The sequence below is a fragment of the Nyctereutes procyonoides genome, unplaced genomic scaffold (assembly GCF_905146905.1).
Source record: "Nyctereutes procyonoides isolate TBG_1078 unplaced genomic scaffold, NYPRO_anot_genome, whole genome shotgun sequence".
Taxonomy (NCBI): Eukaryota; Metazoa; Chordata; class Mammalia; order Carnivora; family Canidae; genus Nyctereutes; species Nyctereutes procyonoides.
In genome coordinates, this window is record NW_026575125.1 from 79766422 (window position 1) to 79783221 (window position 16800).

The 16800-nt window shown below is 44.2% G+C and overlaps 1 protein-coding gene across 2 annotated transcripts in view; it reads left to right on the forward strand.

Annotated features, from left to right (window-relative positions):
* The window catches only part of ATG4A (autophagy related 4A cysteine peptidase), a 56540-nt gene that overhangs the window by 31489 nt on the left and 8251 nt on the right, over positions 1–16800 (forward strand). For both annotated transcript variants that reach the window (XM_055338703.1, XM_055338704.1), the window contains exons 2-9: positions 5145–5255; positions 6787–6858; positions 9044–9142; positions 11548–11649; positions 11834–11906; positions 14899–14978; positions 15714–15901; positions 16023–16101. In XM_055338703.1, coding sequence (XP_055194678.1) covers positions 5145–5255; positions 6787–6858; positions 9044–9142; positions 11548–11649; positions 11834–11906; positions 14899–14978; positions 15714–15901; positions 16023–16101 — 804 coding nt within the window. The remainder of the gene's footprint in view (positions 1–5144; positions 5256–6786; positions 6859–9043; positions 9143–11547; positions 11650–11833; positions 11907–14898; positions 14979–15713; positions 15902–16022; positions 16102–16800) is intronic.

A 16800-nucleotide genomic window follows, 5' to 3' on the forward strand; every position in this document is an offset into this window, starting at 1 on the left:
AGGATGGATGCCAGAGCTCAGTGATATTTTAGTTTCTGTGCACATCGCAGGTACTCAGTGAAAGTTTATGAAATGAACATATGGATGAATATTCAACCCTTACCATGCCTGTCATCCATAGACACTTATGCTCTTTGAAGCTCTTACTTGATAGTATGTTAAATACGTATGCTCTGCTGAGAAGGCTGTTCTGGCATCAGCAATATCCTGGCAGGCCTTTAGAATCAGGTGGCCTTCAAGGGAGATATGCTATGGTATCTTAGGCCCCTTCTGGCCCTGAGATGCTGTGACCATGAGATTTCACTTGAGGGATTTGTATTGTTTGTGGGACACAAACCCCACAGAACCTAGGAGCCTTCATGTACAAGTGTCTCTGTTAAGCGCTATCAGAATGTGTTGTTCAAAGCCATTTTTTCATTTGCTTGCAATTTTATGAAATAACCCTTAGAAATAAAGTCAATGACTGGAAAACATTAAGACATAGCAGAAATGGCAGTGTATGGACCTTTGAAAATTCCATCTATAATAGCAATAAAAAAAAACTAGCAAAAATGGTCAGAATTAACCTTTTCAAAACTGTGGAAATCCACCAAAGGCTTGCAACAATCTGGGGGAGTATTTATTCAAGAAAAACAGCTGCAGTTTGATAAGAATATCAAGCTTTGTGGTGTTTTCACTCATTCTATGCCTATCCCTTGTTCTCCAGCCCTACAGGAGCCCTGAGAATTTACAGCCTCCAATCACAGGGGAAGCCAGTAGCCTGACAGCCATTATAGGACATAGAATGCGCTTGGAGCTCCTGTAAAGCCTCATTTTTACCTTAGCTTTTTAAATATTTTATTTATTTATTTGAGAGCATGAGCATGAGAAGGGGGAGGGGCAGAGGAGAGAGAGAGAGAAGCAGACTCCCTGATGAGCAGGGAGCCCAACATGGGACTCAATCCCAGGACCCCAAGATCATGACATGAGTCGAAGGCTGATACTTCACCAACTGAGCCACCTAGGCACCCTGAGCCTCATTTTTAGAGAATTGTCATTATTTGATCTTTCTGGTGATTCCTTGGAGGACCCCACTTGCAAGGCTGACTTTATTTGCTCTGACTTAGAGTGACAGGGGCTTTTTGGAAAACTATTATAAGTGCAGCCACTATAGAAAACAATGAGGAGGTTCCTCAAAAACTTAAAAATAGAAATATCATATGACAGTAATTCCATTTCTGGATATTTACCTGAAGAAAAACAAAACACTAATTAGAGAAGATATATGCACCTCTATGTTTGTTATAGCATTATTTACAAGATATGGAAGCAACCCAACTATCCATCAATAGATGAAAGGATAAAGAAGATGTGTGTATCTACATTATATGTATATATATATTATATAATCATATAATTTCAATAATGGGATTATATATATCTTTACATTATATATATAATAGAATATTACTCAGCCATAAAAAGAAATGAAATCTTGGTAATTATGACAACATGAATGGACCTAGAGGGTATTACGTTAAATGGAATAAGTCAGACAGAGAAAGACAGATACCATATGATTTCACTTGTGTGTTTAATCTAAAAAACAAGTGAACAAACAAACCGGGAACAGATTAATAAATTACAAAGAACAACTGTTGGTTGCCAGAGGGGAAAGTGGTGAGAGATGGCTAAAATAGGTGAAGGGGATTAAAAGGTACAAAATTCCAGTTATAAAATAAATAAATCGTGGGGACCAATAGTACAGCATAGGGAATATAGTCCGGAATATTGTAATATTGTAATAATTTTATATGGTGACAGATGGTGACTCCACTTATTGTGGTGACCATCAAGTGATGTATAGATTGTCAAATCACTATGTTGTATACCTAGAGCTAATATAATATTGTATGTCCACTAAACTTCAATTAAAAGTAAAATAAAATGATAAGAAAACTATTACAGAGGCAATTGATTAACTTCATAGCTGCTTGAGGCTGTAGATAACCAAGAAGCTCAAAAGAAAAAGCTAAGGAATAACATGTCCATGGGAGCTTAAAAAATTTGGGTATATCCCCAGGAATCTAGAAGACTGTCTTGCATGCTCAGGGTTGTGTGCATGGTCAGGAAAGCCTGAGGGGGCTCTAGGCTTTCACTCTGGCTGATTCCGAGCTCTGCACAAGGGAAGGCTAAGGCAGAGTTATCAGCTGCCTGGCTGTGTTGAAGGCATGTCCCAACATGTACACAGAGCCTCTTGGCCAAGACTGGGAGACTTGCTGGCTTCCAGGAGTTTAAGGAAGTCTTTGTTCAGTTATTAGCTGACCACTGAGCTAACCCAGTGGAGATCATAGACTTCAGTGCAATTATCATTTAGTAAAGTAAAATGCAAGAGAGTGAAGCCTGTTGTTCATCAGACCTTGTAAGAGCAAATTCTAGGTCCTTCCAGCTGTGGTCTTTGTAGCTCTGCCTGTACAGTTCCTATCTCTTTGAATAGGCAGAAAGGGCAGAAAACTCGTATGGGGCTGATGTCTTGTTTATTGCTTTCAAGGCAAGACAAAGGTAGTTTATGAGAATTTTTTTTAAAGGACTGTGTTGGGACACCTGGGTGGCTCAGTTGAGCATCTGCCTTCAGCTCAGGGAGTGATCCTTGGGTTCTGGGATCGAGTCCTGCATCAGGCTCCCTGGAGGGAGCCTGCTTCACCCTCTGCCTGTGTCTCTGCCTCTCTGTGTGTCTCTCAAGAATAAATAAATAAAATCTTTAAAACAATAAGAAGGGCTGTGTTCATCAGAAGTGATTCTGTTGGAAATGCGACTTCACTTCTGCTCCTCAGTTTCCTTCTTTATCTTTCCTTGTGGAAGACCTAGTCCCCTTTCCTTGTCAGACTGTCTCATATATATCCTCCCCATGTTACTGCTCTTTGCTTCTGTTAATCTCATCTTTTGTTCCGGCTTTCATTGGCTTCATCCATGTAGCTTCACCTGGGGCTGGTGATAGCGTGACACACTGCATTCTGGGAGTCCATGTTCTACAGAAAGAATCAGGAAGAATAGAGATGGTAATGACCTTCTTGCTGGCCTGAGGAGGGCTGAAGAGCAAGAGGACAATCCTTTGGCTACCATTTTGGTCAGGGCCATTCCAAATGAAGCAGCACAGTTCTCACAGGCTTTAAGGGGCTGTACTAATTTGACCAGATGGCTGGGCCATGACTCACTGGGACAGGGTTGGTGATAGAGAAATAGTGTTTTGTTTGTTTTGGGCCAATACTAAAAAAAGACCCAAGGCTTCTATGCATACATGCTGTACATTCATCCAGTGTTGCCCTTCCTCACCCCTACCAGGGGAATGCCAGACAGGTTGCCCCTTTCTCACACCCCTCTCTAGCTACTTATTTTTTGACTGTTTCTAGGCTGCACTGGATGTTCCTTTTAACCTGATTGCTCCTGCCTGTGAGGGGTAGAGGGTAGGGTGGGAAGGTACACAGTGTGACTTACGCCACCTCAGTCCCATCACCTCCTGGGGATGGCCTGACATGGGTGGTCATTTTTAGCCTGGTATTTCCTGGGCCTGGGCCAGGGGCTGAGGCTAGTGGCAGAAAGGCTAAGATGGCACAGGTTCTCTGGCAGATTCGGCAGTGATGAGCTTTCACTGGAGAACAAAATGGCTGCCTCCTTTCTAACCTCTTTAGGTTTGAAATACTGCCAGAGATTATAACCTTGATGATTAAAGCATCCCGAGGAGAAAAGATACTTAAATCCCTGGAAGATTGGACTTCTGTAATAAGTTTCAAGACAAGCGGGTATCCCTGGGTAGTTGTGTTTCTAAAATTATACCTTAACACACTTAGAACTTCAATTTGCAAAAATTATACAAAGTATAACTTCAGCCTCCAACCAAGTATTTTGAGCAGGTGAAATTGTTTTCATGATCAGATAGGACTCATTTATATTTAGGAACATTTGTTTCTATGAAAACAGCATGCCCCTACCTTAGAAAGCAAAGCCAAAAGAAAACAATTTGTCCTTTTAAGTGGGTTAAACATATCTCACAATGCCATTTTTACAGGAAAACTATTCCCATAGGGCTCTCAGGGCTTGCTTTGGGAGTCTCTGCAGCTGCTCAGAGCTGCAAAAAAGGACCCCTACTCTCTCTGACCTCTTTCCCCCATAGCGGGCTGGGGAGCCTCCCAGAGTTCAGAGAAGGCATGTGTGTTGGATGTCTTAGCTTTGAACTTGCAGTGTGTTGAAATAGGACTATTAATCTGATTTCTCCAGTTACAAGTTAAAATAGGTTTTTGTTGGCTGGCTTGGAAACTTATTTACCACCTACAATATTATTTTCTCTCAGAACATTACTTAAAGAGAATTTTTGAGATAGGACCTTTTCATAAGCCAGTCCTTACTCTTCTAGCAGACTCTTTCACCACAAGTGGTACAAAAGTGAGTCTTACCTCATCCCACATTACGTGGTCCTAAGTTTTGAGAGTCTGGCCTGTGAACTCGCAACGTGTAATTATGTTTTATTCGGTTATTTTATCTTAAGAGAACTGCAGGCAGCTGTGAATCCCAATCACAAGTTCTTTTTATCTTCAGCTTCAAGATCCTTCTTTGCAGATCATATGTGAATAAAGTGGCAAAAGTATTGTGAGAACATCTGGGCTTCTGGGTGAAATCTTTCATTTTCACAGTTGAGTAATCTTTCAGGTTTGTCACAGTCCCTTCCAGAGCCACTGGCTGCTAGAAACCTCACAGTGTTCCTTGTGATATGGGCAGGAGTTGGGTATACAAGCATTAGGTATTATTGCATTACCTTGACACACTCTTGCTAGGAGAAGCTATGTAAGTGGCTATTCACAAAAAAAAAAAAAAAAAAAAAAAAACAACCATGATGAAAAGATTCTGAAATGACTGTGACTAAATATTCAGAGATATTACAAAAAGGGATTGTGAGAAATGGAAGGTGAAGATGGGTGGTCGGAAGGAAATCCCTCTACTAAAGGATCTTGGGGTCTTGTGAGTATCTTTGATCCTTGAAGAAAAGTATTTCTTCTATGAGACTCCAGCCAATGACCTTTCACCTCCAGGAAAGAGGTAATAATCAGTAAGCCACAGAAGCAAACCCTCTCTATTACATTTTGCTTTAAGTTTATCTCCTTTTCTTTCAGTTTTATCCAAGTATGAAAACCAGATTACTATTTTTGCTGACTACCTAGAAGAATTTCCAGATTCAGATGAGCTGGTATGGATCTTGGGGAAACAGCATCTCCTCAAAACGGGTAAGGTTTGTTAGTATTTGTCTGTAGGAACCCAAGTGAGGTGGGTGCCCGAGGTTAAGGTCCTATCCATTTTTCCTTGTCGGGTTGGTGGAGTGTTACCTTGGTCACCATTAATGCCACCCATGGGTGGATATATACCTCACGGCCAGAGGAATTCAAGCCTTAGACCCCTTCCTTGCACAAGTCCCTTCCAAGGCCCTGAAAATCCATAGCAGGGAGTTCACATGGTCATAGGTGTTGATATGATATGAAAAAGTCAGATGTATTTGAATTCGTTTCTTTAAAGAAGAACCCCTGACTTCTGTAAGCCTTGGCTTTCAAAAACCATGCCCCAAACTCCTAGTATCACTAATCAGTACTTAGTCTGTAATGCCTGGGCTACATCCTTCTCATTCCCCTTGTGTCCTTTTCTGTCTAGATTAAAAATACTGCCACCTAGTCTCGTAGCTCTTTTGCTGTTTGTTAGCACCATCTCAGTGTATTCTGACTTTGTATAGAACGTTTAGCTACTGCAGCTAGGTGGAAAAGAGGCTGGAATATTTTTTCCCTACCCTTATATACTTCTGGATTGGGGAAGATCTTTTTCACCTGAAACTGTTAACAACCCAGCACCCAGTTTTTCTGGGTGAAAAGCCTGAACTTGGAGAGAGTCAGCTCTACTTTTTCTGTTTATGAGGAGAGATCCTCTCTGAAGGTCCTAGCATAGCAGAAGAGATAGGAAGCAGCTGATCACAATGCAAGAAATGCTTTGAAGAAAGATGCAAAAGCATTTGTGATGTTATATATCCATTTAGGTTTCAAATGCCAGTTGCAGTAGGTAGTACTTTTACACATTGAATTTGCTTAGCAGGGATCTCTCCTTTTTGGTTAAACATACATGCATGCACACACATGAACCCCCCAACACACACACACACACACACACACACACACACACACACCTAGTTTAGATAATGGACAGCAGGTACCAATGAGAGATCCAACCAACAATCATCATTCAGGTAGGGGCTGGTTGCCTTGTTAGTGGGTTATCTTTGATTTTTCTATTCCTTGTCTTTTGGCCATGCCCCCAGTGTTAGTGCCTGCCAGGCTGTTGCTCAGTGAGGAGACAGGAACCACCCTGGCCAGTAGCTCTTGTCAAAACTTAGGCGAAAAGGAATGCTGAGGGATGCCTGGGTGGCTCAGTGGTTGAGTGTCTGCCTTTGGCTCAGGGCATGATCCTGGAGTCCAGGGATCGAGTCCCACATCGGGCTTCCTGCATGGAACCTGCTTCTCCCTCTGCCTATGTCTCTGCCTCTCTCTGTGTGTGTCTTTCATGAATAAATAAATAAAATGTTAAAAAAAAGAAAGAAAAGGAATGCTGAAATCACTTGGCAAAGATGAGATTGGGTTTCCTCTGAGCTTCCCTAGCCCCATCACATTAGAATTGACTAGTTATTTGAAAGTGAGTTTGCTGCTGACTCAGAAATCAAAGGCTAAGATCTTTATATGAGATGTGGTGATTTAATTGTAATTTCACATTTAATTACAGAAAAATCTAAGCTGTTGTCTGATATAAGAGCTCGTCTATGGTTTACATACAGAAGGAAATTTTCACCAATTGGTAGGTATATCATCTGTTATACTGTGCTTTCTTCCTTGTAGATAGCTTGCCTGAGGTTATCAGTGATTTCACAGAATACTCAGAATTAACAGCTCACTATGGCGAAGATTTTGCTTTAGGGGAATATGTTAAGTCTTAAATTTTATTTGAAAGTTTCATTGCCAAAGTACCTCATCATATATGGTTCCTTGGTGTTCCTGTGTAACAGTAGTATGCTTTTGAGTCCACCTCCGAGGGTTCGGGCACCAGATTGCATTCCTTCTTTTACTTCTGGGAGCAAGGAGAAAGTCAAGCTTCTAATTTGGCTAATATTTACTAACTTCCAATCCACTTCTTTGTGGAGCTACATGATTATTAAAGACAATTAGACCTTGAAAGAAAGAAGAGAATTCCTTTGTTTTCTTCCCCTATGGAATGAAAGCACCTTGCTACTGGAAGGTGAATTATTATAGATTTCCTTGGAGCTAATGATAGGCTGTTAGAGTACCAGCTGCTGTCTAGGAAAAAAGGACAGATCTATAAGTTAAGAGACTAAGCTCTATTTAGAGAAGAATCTGTAAAATGTTTGGAAGTATAGTGGCCTCTTCCTAGCATCATGGCCCTGCAGGAAAAGAGTATCAAATCCAAATGGTAGAAGCTATTTTCCTAAGAGAAAAAAATCTGTCAGACTGATTTTGAGGCAGGACTGGACCTAGTGACTGGGTGAAATCCTCCTTTCTGATAAGTGTCCCAAGCCAAGGCCACACAGACAGTTTTCACTCTCCACAGGAAGTACCCAAGCTGGAAACAGCCCAAAGAATGATCTTTAGTACCCCTGGGTTTATTTTATTTTTGTATATATTTTTTTGGAGTTTGATTTGCCAACATATGGTATAACACCCAGTGCTCATCCCATCAAGTTACCCCTGGGTTTAAACTGTTAACTTTCTGTAGGTGAAGAGATCTCTAGAAGGCTTGAGAACATTTGCAGCTTACCTCTGACAGTGTTTTGGCAATGGATGATCTCTTCTTTATGTGGGCTTCATTGCATCTTTCCTGTACTAATCTGGCCTGTAATTCTGCCATTAGGGAGAGCCAGAGGGTTCCCCATCCAGTTAAGGGGTAGGCTCAATCCTCCCCGTCTTACTGTAGCAGTTCTCCTTCGGTACCCACAACAAAAGGAGAAGGGTGGCCACTATGGCCCACTTGTCTTATGAGGCTGATAACCCTCCTTAAAGCTAGTCTGGTAAGATTGTGCTCATAGCATTGTTTCCCACTTCCATGTTGGGGATGGAAAGCAAATGAAAGCAGGTCTCCTCTGCCCTCCACATTACCTGATTTCACTGGTCCCTTGAAAAAGGATATTGAGCTCTGGCTGGCCACATACATGGAACTTTTGTTCTTATATCAAGTGTTCTTAGAGGGGAACCTGTTGTCTTTCTTCATTTCTTAACTGGTTTTAGTCATTCCCATCCATTTTGCTCATAACACTAGATATCTCCATCATCCTGAGTGGGTTGTAGAACCCTTTCACAGATATTTTCTCCTTTAGTTTTTATAATATCCCCCAGTAACCGGCAGGATATGTGCTGTCATTCCCAATCTATAGTTGAAACTTGGATCAGGTACCTAGAGATGGTCCTTCTGATGCCTAACTTCAGAACCTTTCCTCATTGTCCTTCCTGCTGTTCAGACCTTTCTGCTGGATATTGAGCACAGTCAGGAGCCTTCCGGATTTCTTTGACCATGCTCATGATTACCTTTGGCCGCATTTTTCCTTAACTAAGATTAAGACTGGCTTCCCTGAGAAGTGAGCCATGCAAAGCTAGGTTGGCTCAGGCAGATAATGATGTGGTGGGGGTTAATGTTGGTAGCTGTACCTGGCAGTCATCTGCCACAACTGGATGCACACCTAGAAGTCTCCAAGCACAATACATAGGGGACAGGTTTCGTGCATTTGTTGGTTTCATCTTTGGCCATAGAAACTGTTTCAGTTAACTCTGCATTATCTTTGCAAATTCCACCCTGTAACCAACCCTGTTTGCTATCTGGCGCTCTCTCTCTCTCTCTCTCTCTCTCTCTCCTCTCTTTTCAGAGTCCGTGTGTCTGTCTGTCTGTCTGTCTCGTATGATTCCCATGTATGCTGGTGTTTCGGGAAAAGGCAATTTAAGGAACTCATATTCATTCCCATCCATTTTGCCAACAGGAGGAACAGGCCCTTCATCAGATGCTGGCTGGGGATGTATGCTACGCTGTGGACAAATGATGCTGGCCCAGGCGCTTATCTGCAGACACTTGGGAAGGGGTGAGTTAAATTTGTCCTCCCTCAGACGCTCTGCAGGAGCACCAACTGCTGGCAGTTTAGCATTGGGGCTGAGCTTCAGGAATACTAGGTAACAGAGCTGAAGGTCCTAATGGGCTCTTTGCAAGCCTAAGTGGCAGGGCTGACAAGTCAATAAAGCCTCCCATGAGAAGGAAACAGCCAGCATTTCCTTGTGACTCACCAAGCCAGAATTGCTTTCCTGGGATGGAATTGAACGTTGAGGCAGGTGTGTCATTTAGAGTTTCCAACTTCACTATTGTTCGAGTGAGTCCAAACAGGTCAGATAACAAAGGGAACAGGAAGAAGGGTGTGGCGGTGTGTCTGTTTCTTGACCTCCTTTAAAATGTCTGCCTGGTGAAGGATGGAAGTGACCTAAAGGAAGTGCCTAATGAGGGAGCTGGCACTATTTGGTTTGGGTTCGCTGCCAATATCCATTCGATGATGAGGGAATCCTTAAATTAGCCCTCTCAGGAGGCTGCTTCATTAAGAACTTTCCGGTCATCTTCACTGAAACCCTTGAGTCTTTCTTAAGCCATGTGCGTCCTCCCCGTGGGCATCTGGAGGATGACCTTGGCTGGATGCCAGTGTGCGCACTTGGGGGTGAAAGCCGGGCTTGACCTGGGGATGAGGGAGGAAGAGGATCCCTTGGACAAGATTGGCCTGCTGAGCTCATTGGCTGTTACTCCTTGAGATTCTGAGGTATGGAAACATCCTTCCACAGTGCAGCCTCACACATCCACCTGCAGTTACCAGAGCAAACTGGGGAAAGGTCCAGGGAGGTTTTAGGGCTTTAAGGCCTTCTTTTCAGGGCTTAGAATAATCTGAACCCATTTCCTCTGGGTAGCATCATAATTCTGGTTTCACAGAGGAAGAAATTAAGGCTCAAGAAGTAAGGTGACTTGCTTAGGGTCAAACAGCAAGAAAGCATGGATTTGGGAACAGAAGAAGGCAGGTCTCCTGAATCCTTGTCCAGTGATGTCTCTGTGCTATGCATCCTGCTCAGAGCAGATCTGTTCTCTTTAACCCTCCTCCCCATTTATAAAACACAGCAAGACGATTCTCCTGGAAGTGAATTTTGTGGGAAGCAAATGAGGAAGAGATTAAACCCCACAGTCAGCAGCAGTCTCAGTTGTTTCTAACAGAAAAGCAAACAGCAAGAAGAATTTGGAAATCGATCTTGCAGCTGAGGTAAATTCAAAGACGCCATTCTGTGAAGAAGTATTTTGGAGTGCTTCCTATTCACTTACTTCATAGTTTAGGTGGAGTGCTCACTCATCACTGTCTTCAGTCCACATTTAGTGGTACCTAGCAGCCAGCTAATTAGGATTTCCCCAGACTTGGACAATTCAGTAGCAAACGGAAAAAAAAAAAAAGTTGGATGCAGTTCACCCTCTGAAGACTGTGCTGGCTACAAAGTTTAAAACTTTGATTTCAGAACTATTAGAAGCAAAGAAAACAGAAGATTCTGGAGACAGTGGCCTCTGGCTTCAAGAATACTTCAGTCGTGAAGTTAAATAGTGTCTAAAACCTCGAGAGAGAAATTTGTGTCTTGGAAGCCAACTAAGTCCCAGAGAGCTGTCCCATGAGACGGAGTTCCTAGAGCTGAGGGAATGGGAGAGGCACATCCTGTCTACAGCGGCGATCATGGAGAATCTTTGCAGTTGTCCTGCATCCTGGGATAAATAGACTCTGCAGCATTTGCGGGGGCGTGGGGAGGTTGGCATGCCTGAGGCACAGAGGGACTTCCTATAGGTATGATTATTTTGGTTTTGGTCACAAAGAAACCTTAAACACAGAGGTTATTCATTTTTCTAAAGGTCAGTGTGGACTCTTTGAAGGTTGTGTAAAAATGGCAGCATGCAATTTCTTTTGAGCTTCCTCAGTTGTGAATTGTGTGTATTTCCCCAGTGCACTGTTGTGTGTCTGAATAGCACTTCCCCCGTGAGACTCTTTCGGCAATGTTGCCAAAATACATGAACCAAAGCCGTTGCTGTCTGTGTAGAGATGAGAGAGTATGGCGTCAGGGTGGCGTAAGGATATACCTCTGGGCTTTGTAGTGACCTCAGTAGCTGAACAGACCAGAAAAGCCTTTTCTGACATTGTTTTCATGTAATACTTATCTAGCTCCAGCCTCCGGGCTAAGTCAGTTCCTCAGTCAGCTTGTTATTTTGCTTATACTTTACACCCACAGAGACTTTGAAAGTAATGTCTCTAGATGCCTTTGTCATCAAAATCGAAGTTAATTAGGAATGTTCTAACCCGATAGCCCCTGCCTTTTAGCTGGAACTCCTTTGTTTTCTTTGTAACATCGTAGTGGCAGTAAGAGGGCAGTGAGGTAATAAGCAGTTACAAACATGACTTTCATACATTTTTTTTTCCCTCAAAAGACTGGAGCTGGGAGAAACAGAAAGAACAACCCAGAGAATACCAACGGATCCTCCAGTGCTTCTTAGATAGAAAGGACTGTTGCTACTCTATCCATCAAATGGGTAAGGTCACATCAGTGGTCTTGAGGCAGTGTTCTGTACCTTCTGCTTTCATCCCCTGCCTTATATGGGCTCTGCAAACTTGTCCATCTGTTTAATTATTCATGCAAAAAATTAGGAGTTTGTGGCATGCCGGAAGAACTTTTGCTAACGTCTCTTTTTTTCCCCCCTCCCCACATAAAAACAGCACAGATGGGTGTAGGAGAAGGGAAATCAATTGGCGAATGGTTTGGACCAAATACAGTTGCACAGGTATTAAAGTAAGTAAAAGAGCCTGGCATCCGCCTTACAGAACTGTCTCCTGTGCCTCCCTCTTCTGCCAGCTCAGTGTCCCATCAAGCTAACTGTTCTTGCCATCACTAAGCCACCAAACATCTGTATCATTTTGCTTGGACAGTTCTTTGAAATGTGCATGTGTGGACATCTGTTCTAGTATTATCAGAGTTATATCCATCTGTACCAGTATATCGGGGTGAGGGGGGGACCCCAAGACTCCCTCAATATCCATTCCCTCTCCAGGTTGGTGCTCGCCTTCCAGGGGACCATCAGCCTGAGGGTCACTTTGAAGCCAGAGGGCTAACACTAAGTGGCAGAGGCTGAGCCAGCCTAGGCAAGACAATGGACTCCCTCCTACCCCGTAGAGTGTAAATGACCTCACTCATTCATTTGTTCCTTCAATATTTACTGAGTGGCCCTCCTGTGCTACCTGCTAGGTATCTAGAAATAAATTAGATGCAGCCCTTGCCTCAGGGAACTCACGAATAGACAAACCTCAAGGGCGTCAGTTTGTCATCTCTTAGCAGACTCCAGGTCCGCTTTGGCAGTTGTTCTGTCAAGTTGCAGAATTCACCTCCCAAGAGGCAAGATGGAGAATTGGAGACCGACATTTTAATTTTAATTTTTAAGTAATTTTTAAAAAGATTTATTTATTTGAGAGAAAGCGAGAGCACGAGCAGGGGGAGGAGCAGAGGCTAGAGGGAGATGCAGACCCCCTGCTGAGCAGGGAGCCTGCCACAGGGCTCAATCCCAGGACCCCTGGGATCATGCCCTGTGAGCCAAAGGCAGCCGCTTGACCCACTGAGCCACCGAGATGCCCCATAAGCCTGACATTTTAGAAGGGAATGGCGTGAGTGGCATCAACATTTACATCTGCAGGCCACCTCACCTGTTGTCACTCTCCTTCCTGACTGCCTGCCACTGAATGAAAACTCCATGAGGGCAGAGATGGTATTTGTCTCATTCACTACCATAACACTAGCACATAAAACTGCCTGGAGCATACAAGAGTTCAATAAATACTTGCAGGATGAATGAAGATGGCATCCAGAGTCTGGGGCTGGATTTAGGCATCAGAAGGTCGAAACCATCTGGACTCCTTGGGTGTAGCTTGCTTCTTCAATTCCTGGGCTCTCCGGAGGATGACAGTGGGATCCGCTCCATAAAAAGTACTGAGGGAGCACTGTTTCAGTTATTAACCACTCTTCAATGATCCAGAAGGCTTTGGAAATGTGCTAATGTGGGGAGTAGGCTGGATTTCCTGGGGACCCAAGGGAGAAATCTGTATCTTGGCTTTATTCCTTGCTAAGATACCAACCCCCCTGAGACCACTTTCTTGCCTTAGTCCATAGTTCCTTTTGGGGGATGGTTGATTCTGCTAAGTGAAGATCCGGCAGTATTTCAGGAACCAGCATAGGAGCCCCAGGTAGAAACTGTAGAAGGTGGGATGCCTGTGTGGCTCAGTAGTTGACCGTCTGCCTTTGGCTCAGGGCATGATCCCGGGGTCCTGGGATCGAGTCCTGCATTGGGCTCCCCGGAGGGAGCCTGCTTCTTCCTCTGCCTGTGTCTCTGCCTCTCTGTGTCTCTCATGAATCAATTAATAAAATCTTTTTTTAAAAAAGCCTAGAAGGTGAATCAGAAGGGCTGTGCTGCACCCCAAACTCAGCTGGAAATGGCTGGGTTTTTTTTTTTTTACATGATGTCCCTCAGAATTTGCTTTTTTCTTCTAAATTCTGAAGTTCTTAACAGCAGACAAATGGAAACATACATTTTTAAAAGATTTTATTTATTTATTCATGAGACACACACACACAGAGAGAGAGAGAGAGAGAGAGAGAGAGAGAGAGAGAGAGAGAGAGGGAGAAGCAGGCTCCATGCAGAGAGCCCGATGTGGGATTTGATCCTGGGTCTCCAGGATCAGGCCCTGGACTGAAGGCGGCGCTAAACCGCTGAGCCATGCGGGCTGCCCAAAACATACATTTTTTAAAAGAATTTAGGTGAGTTTTGATTCATTGTGATTGTGACCATTAACAACAGAATATAAGTACATCAGGGAAAGGTGATATCTCAAAAGTAATGAAATTAAAGTACAATGGTAATTAGTCTCTTCCTGGGAGCTACTTTCTTTTGTCCAGTGAGACTGGACTTTACCCAAGAGTCCCAGAAGTACCCAGGTTGAATGAACATGCCTTCTTTCAGACAGGCAAGAGGGAAATATAAGGGAGATATGGTCATGGTGCTTTACTCAGATCCTGGATGATCCCTCTGTCAAAGGAGTTTTCTTTCTAACCTTCTCCGAAGTCACACAGTTCAGCGTACTCTCTCAGTTCAGCATACTCTTTCTCTTCAGCTGCTGGCCAATGAGGCACCATATCAAGGCCATCTGCAGCCCGAATCTCTTGAACAGCTTTCGTACTGCATTGTGGGAGGGTGTAAGAGATCTCTCTCTCTCTCTCTCCATCTTCCTGGGCATATTCTCCATATTATCTGTGCTCCCAAAAATGTGTGTATGTATTTACATATATATGCATGTATATGTATGTATGTATATATGTGTATATATATGTATGTATATATATAATTTATATTTTTATGGAAGTTTCCTGTTTTGGGAAAAAAGCAGTCAAAATGCCTTTTGTAAAGAGAAAATACAATGTCTTGGGAGCAGAAAAGCTGGTACATTTTCTCTTTCACCCAGCAGGAGTAACATCATCTTGTGAGGTAGATTTTTCCATCTTGTAAAGCAGGGCTTCTCTTTTTCAGGGTTTGAAAACAGTGACTCTGGCCTTCCCAAGGTCCCTGGACATGGGATGTTCCAGTGCTCTTGGTCAAGGGAGCCAGAGCTTGACCCAATCCCTAACTTTTCTGTGGCCCAGTGTTTGGTGACTTTAGGGCCACTGGGCGTAGATGGTACTGCTTTCCTGCTGATGTTACCCATCTCTCCCAATTTTGACCTCCCTGTGTGTTGCCTTGCAGAAAACTTGCTTTGTTTGACGAGTGGAATTCCTTGGCTATTTATGTTTCGATGGATAACACTGTGGTCATTGAAGATATCAGTGAGTCCCTAGCCTGTTTACCTGGCTGGGTGGTGGGTGATTGAGGCCCCTTCCTCAACATTCAGAAATTGTATATGTGTGTGTGTGTGTGTGTGTGTGTGTGTGAGAGAGAGAGAGAGAGAGAGAAGGGGGAGGGAGGGGGAAACAGGCAGAGAGACAGGCAGGTAGACAAACAGACACTGATTCTGACCTGCTCCACCAAAGCAAGGAGACTTAGAAGAGCACAGGAGCCTGGTTAATTATCCCCTGGGCCTTTTCTTGTCTACCCTTTCAGTTTTCTGAAAGGAAGAAAACAATGACAGGGTCTTCTCTGGCCCTCAATGAACTATCAGACCCTTTCCCTGCAGGATACTCAGAGTATGGATAACCAGTGAAGCCATAGTAGGGCCCCCACTTACCCAGCCCTATGCTCTCCATCACAGGGTTAGAGAAACCAAAATATACAGTCCCTGTCTCAAAGGCCCTTGCAGACTAGTTGAGAAATAAAATTTTCTCAATGAGCCCATACTATCTGGCAGGAGGTGAGTGCTCAGTTACCAGAAGGAAGAGAGGTAAGGGGATGGAGGTGTGGGCCTGGGCGTCCTGTGCAAGGTGGCACAAACTACACCCTGGGGGCAGAGGGGAAGGCCTTCCAGGCAGGAGATGTCACAGGAGGTTGCCCTTAGCTTGGCCCTGGGCATATCTCGGATGACCGGGTACCCCTCTTAACCCAGCTGTCTTGTCTTCCGTTTCTAGAAAAAATGTGCTGTGTCCTCCCCTTGAGTGCAGACACAATTGGTGAGAGCCCTCTCAACACTCTGAATGCTTCAAACCAGAGTAAGAGTGCTCCTGCCTCCTGCCCAGCCTGGAAACCCCTGCTGCTCATCGTGCCCCTTCGCCTGGGCATAAACCAAATCAACCCTGTCTATGTTGATGCATTCAAAGTAAGTCACTCCTTTTCCCGGGCCCATTGCTGCCTGCCCATCACACCGCCATGTGAGCACAGAGATCCGTGAGCAGCAGTCCACAAGTGAGTTGAGAATGTTGCATTCTCTTTCCCTCTAGGAGTGTTTTAAGATGCCACAGTCTTTAGGGGCATTAGGAGGAAAACCAAATAACGCCTATTATTTCATAGGATTCTTAGGTAAGAAAAGAGGACTCACAAGTAAGTCGTCATGGGCTAAGGGTGGGGGGCAGAAGGTTTGCCTGGGAGCCCAGGCAATTCTGGTCAGGGGGCCCTCATCCAGCCCAGAGATTCCATGGCTTCTGGTGAGTTCATTCTGCCTCTGGCCTGATCAGTGGAGAATAACACTTCTCTCTGCACCATGGAGAGCAGATCCCTCTTCAGTACGTCCACTTCCTTGCCTCTTGATGAGATGGTTTCACAGCTGCTTTCCCACTGGACCACCCCAGGGGCACAGCATCATCTTAGCATCTCTCTCTCCTTTATGTGGGGCCCAGGGTGGCAGGGTTTCACTGCCCTGGCATTGTGGGTCTCCATCTTCTTGGGGCTTGGGCATTCAGGCTGGGAACCGTCCTTTGACCCAGGCCCAGCTGTGTGGGCCTGCTGCCTCATTATTTGGAGCCATGACCAGGTAGAGCTGAGAGGAGGCCAAGACAGAGCTATCCTTTTTCTAGTAATGGGGGCTAAGCCTTAAAACCACTGATGTCCTAATGCGGATCCTAACCAGAAGCCCAGCATTCCCTGCCTCAATTGATGCCTCTGGAAACCTAGCCACCATATACACTAGCTGTGATGACAGTCACAGTCATTTAATGCCCTTGGCACGCAAGGTGAGCTAGCCCAGCGCTTTTCAAACTGTGATGTGCACACAGATCACCC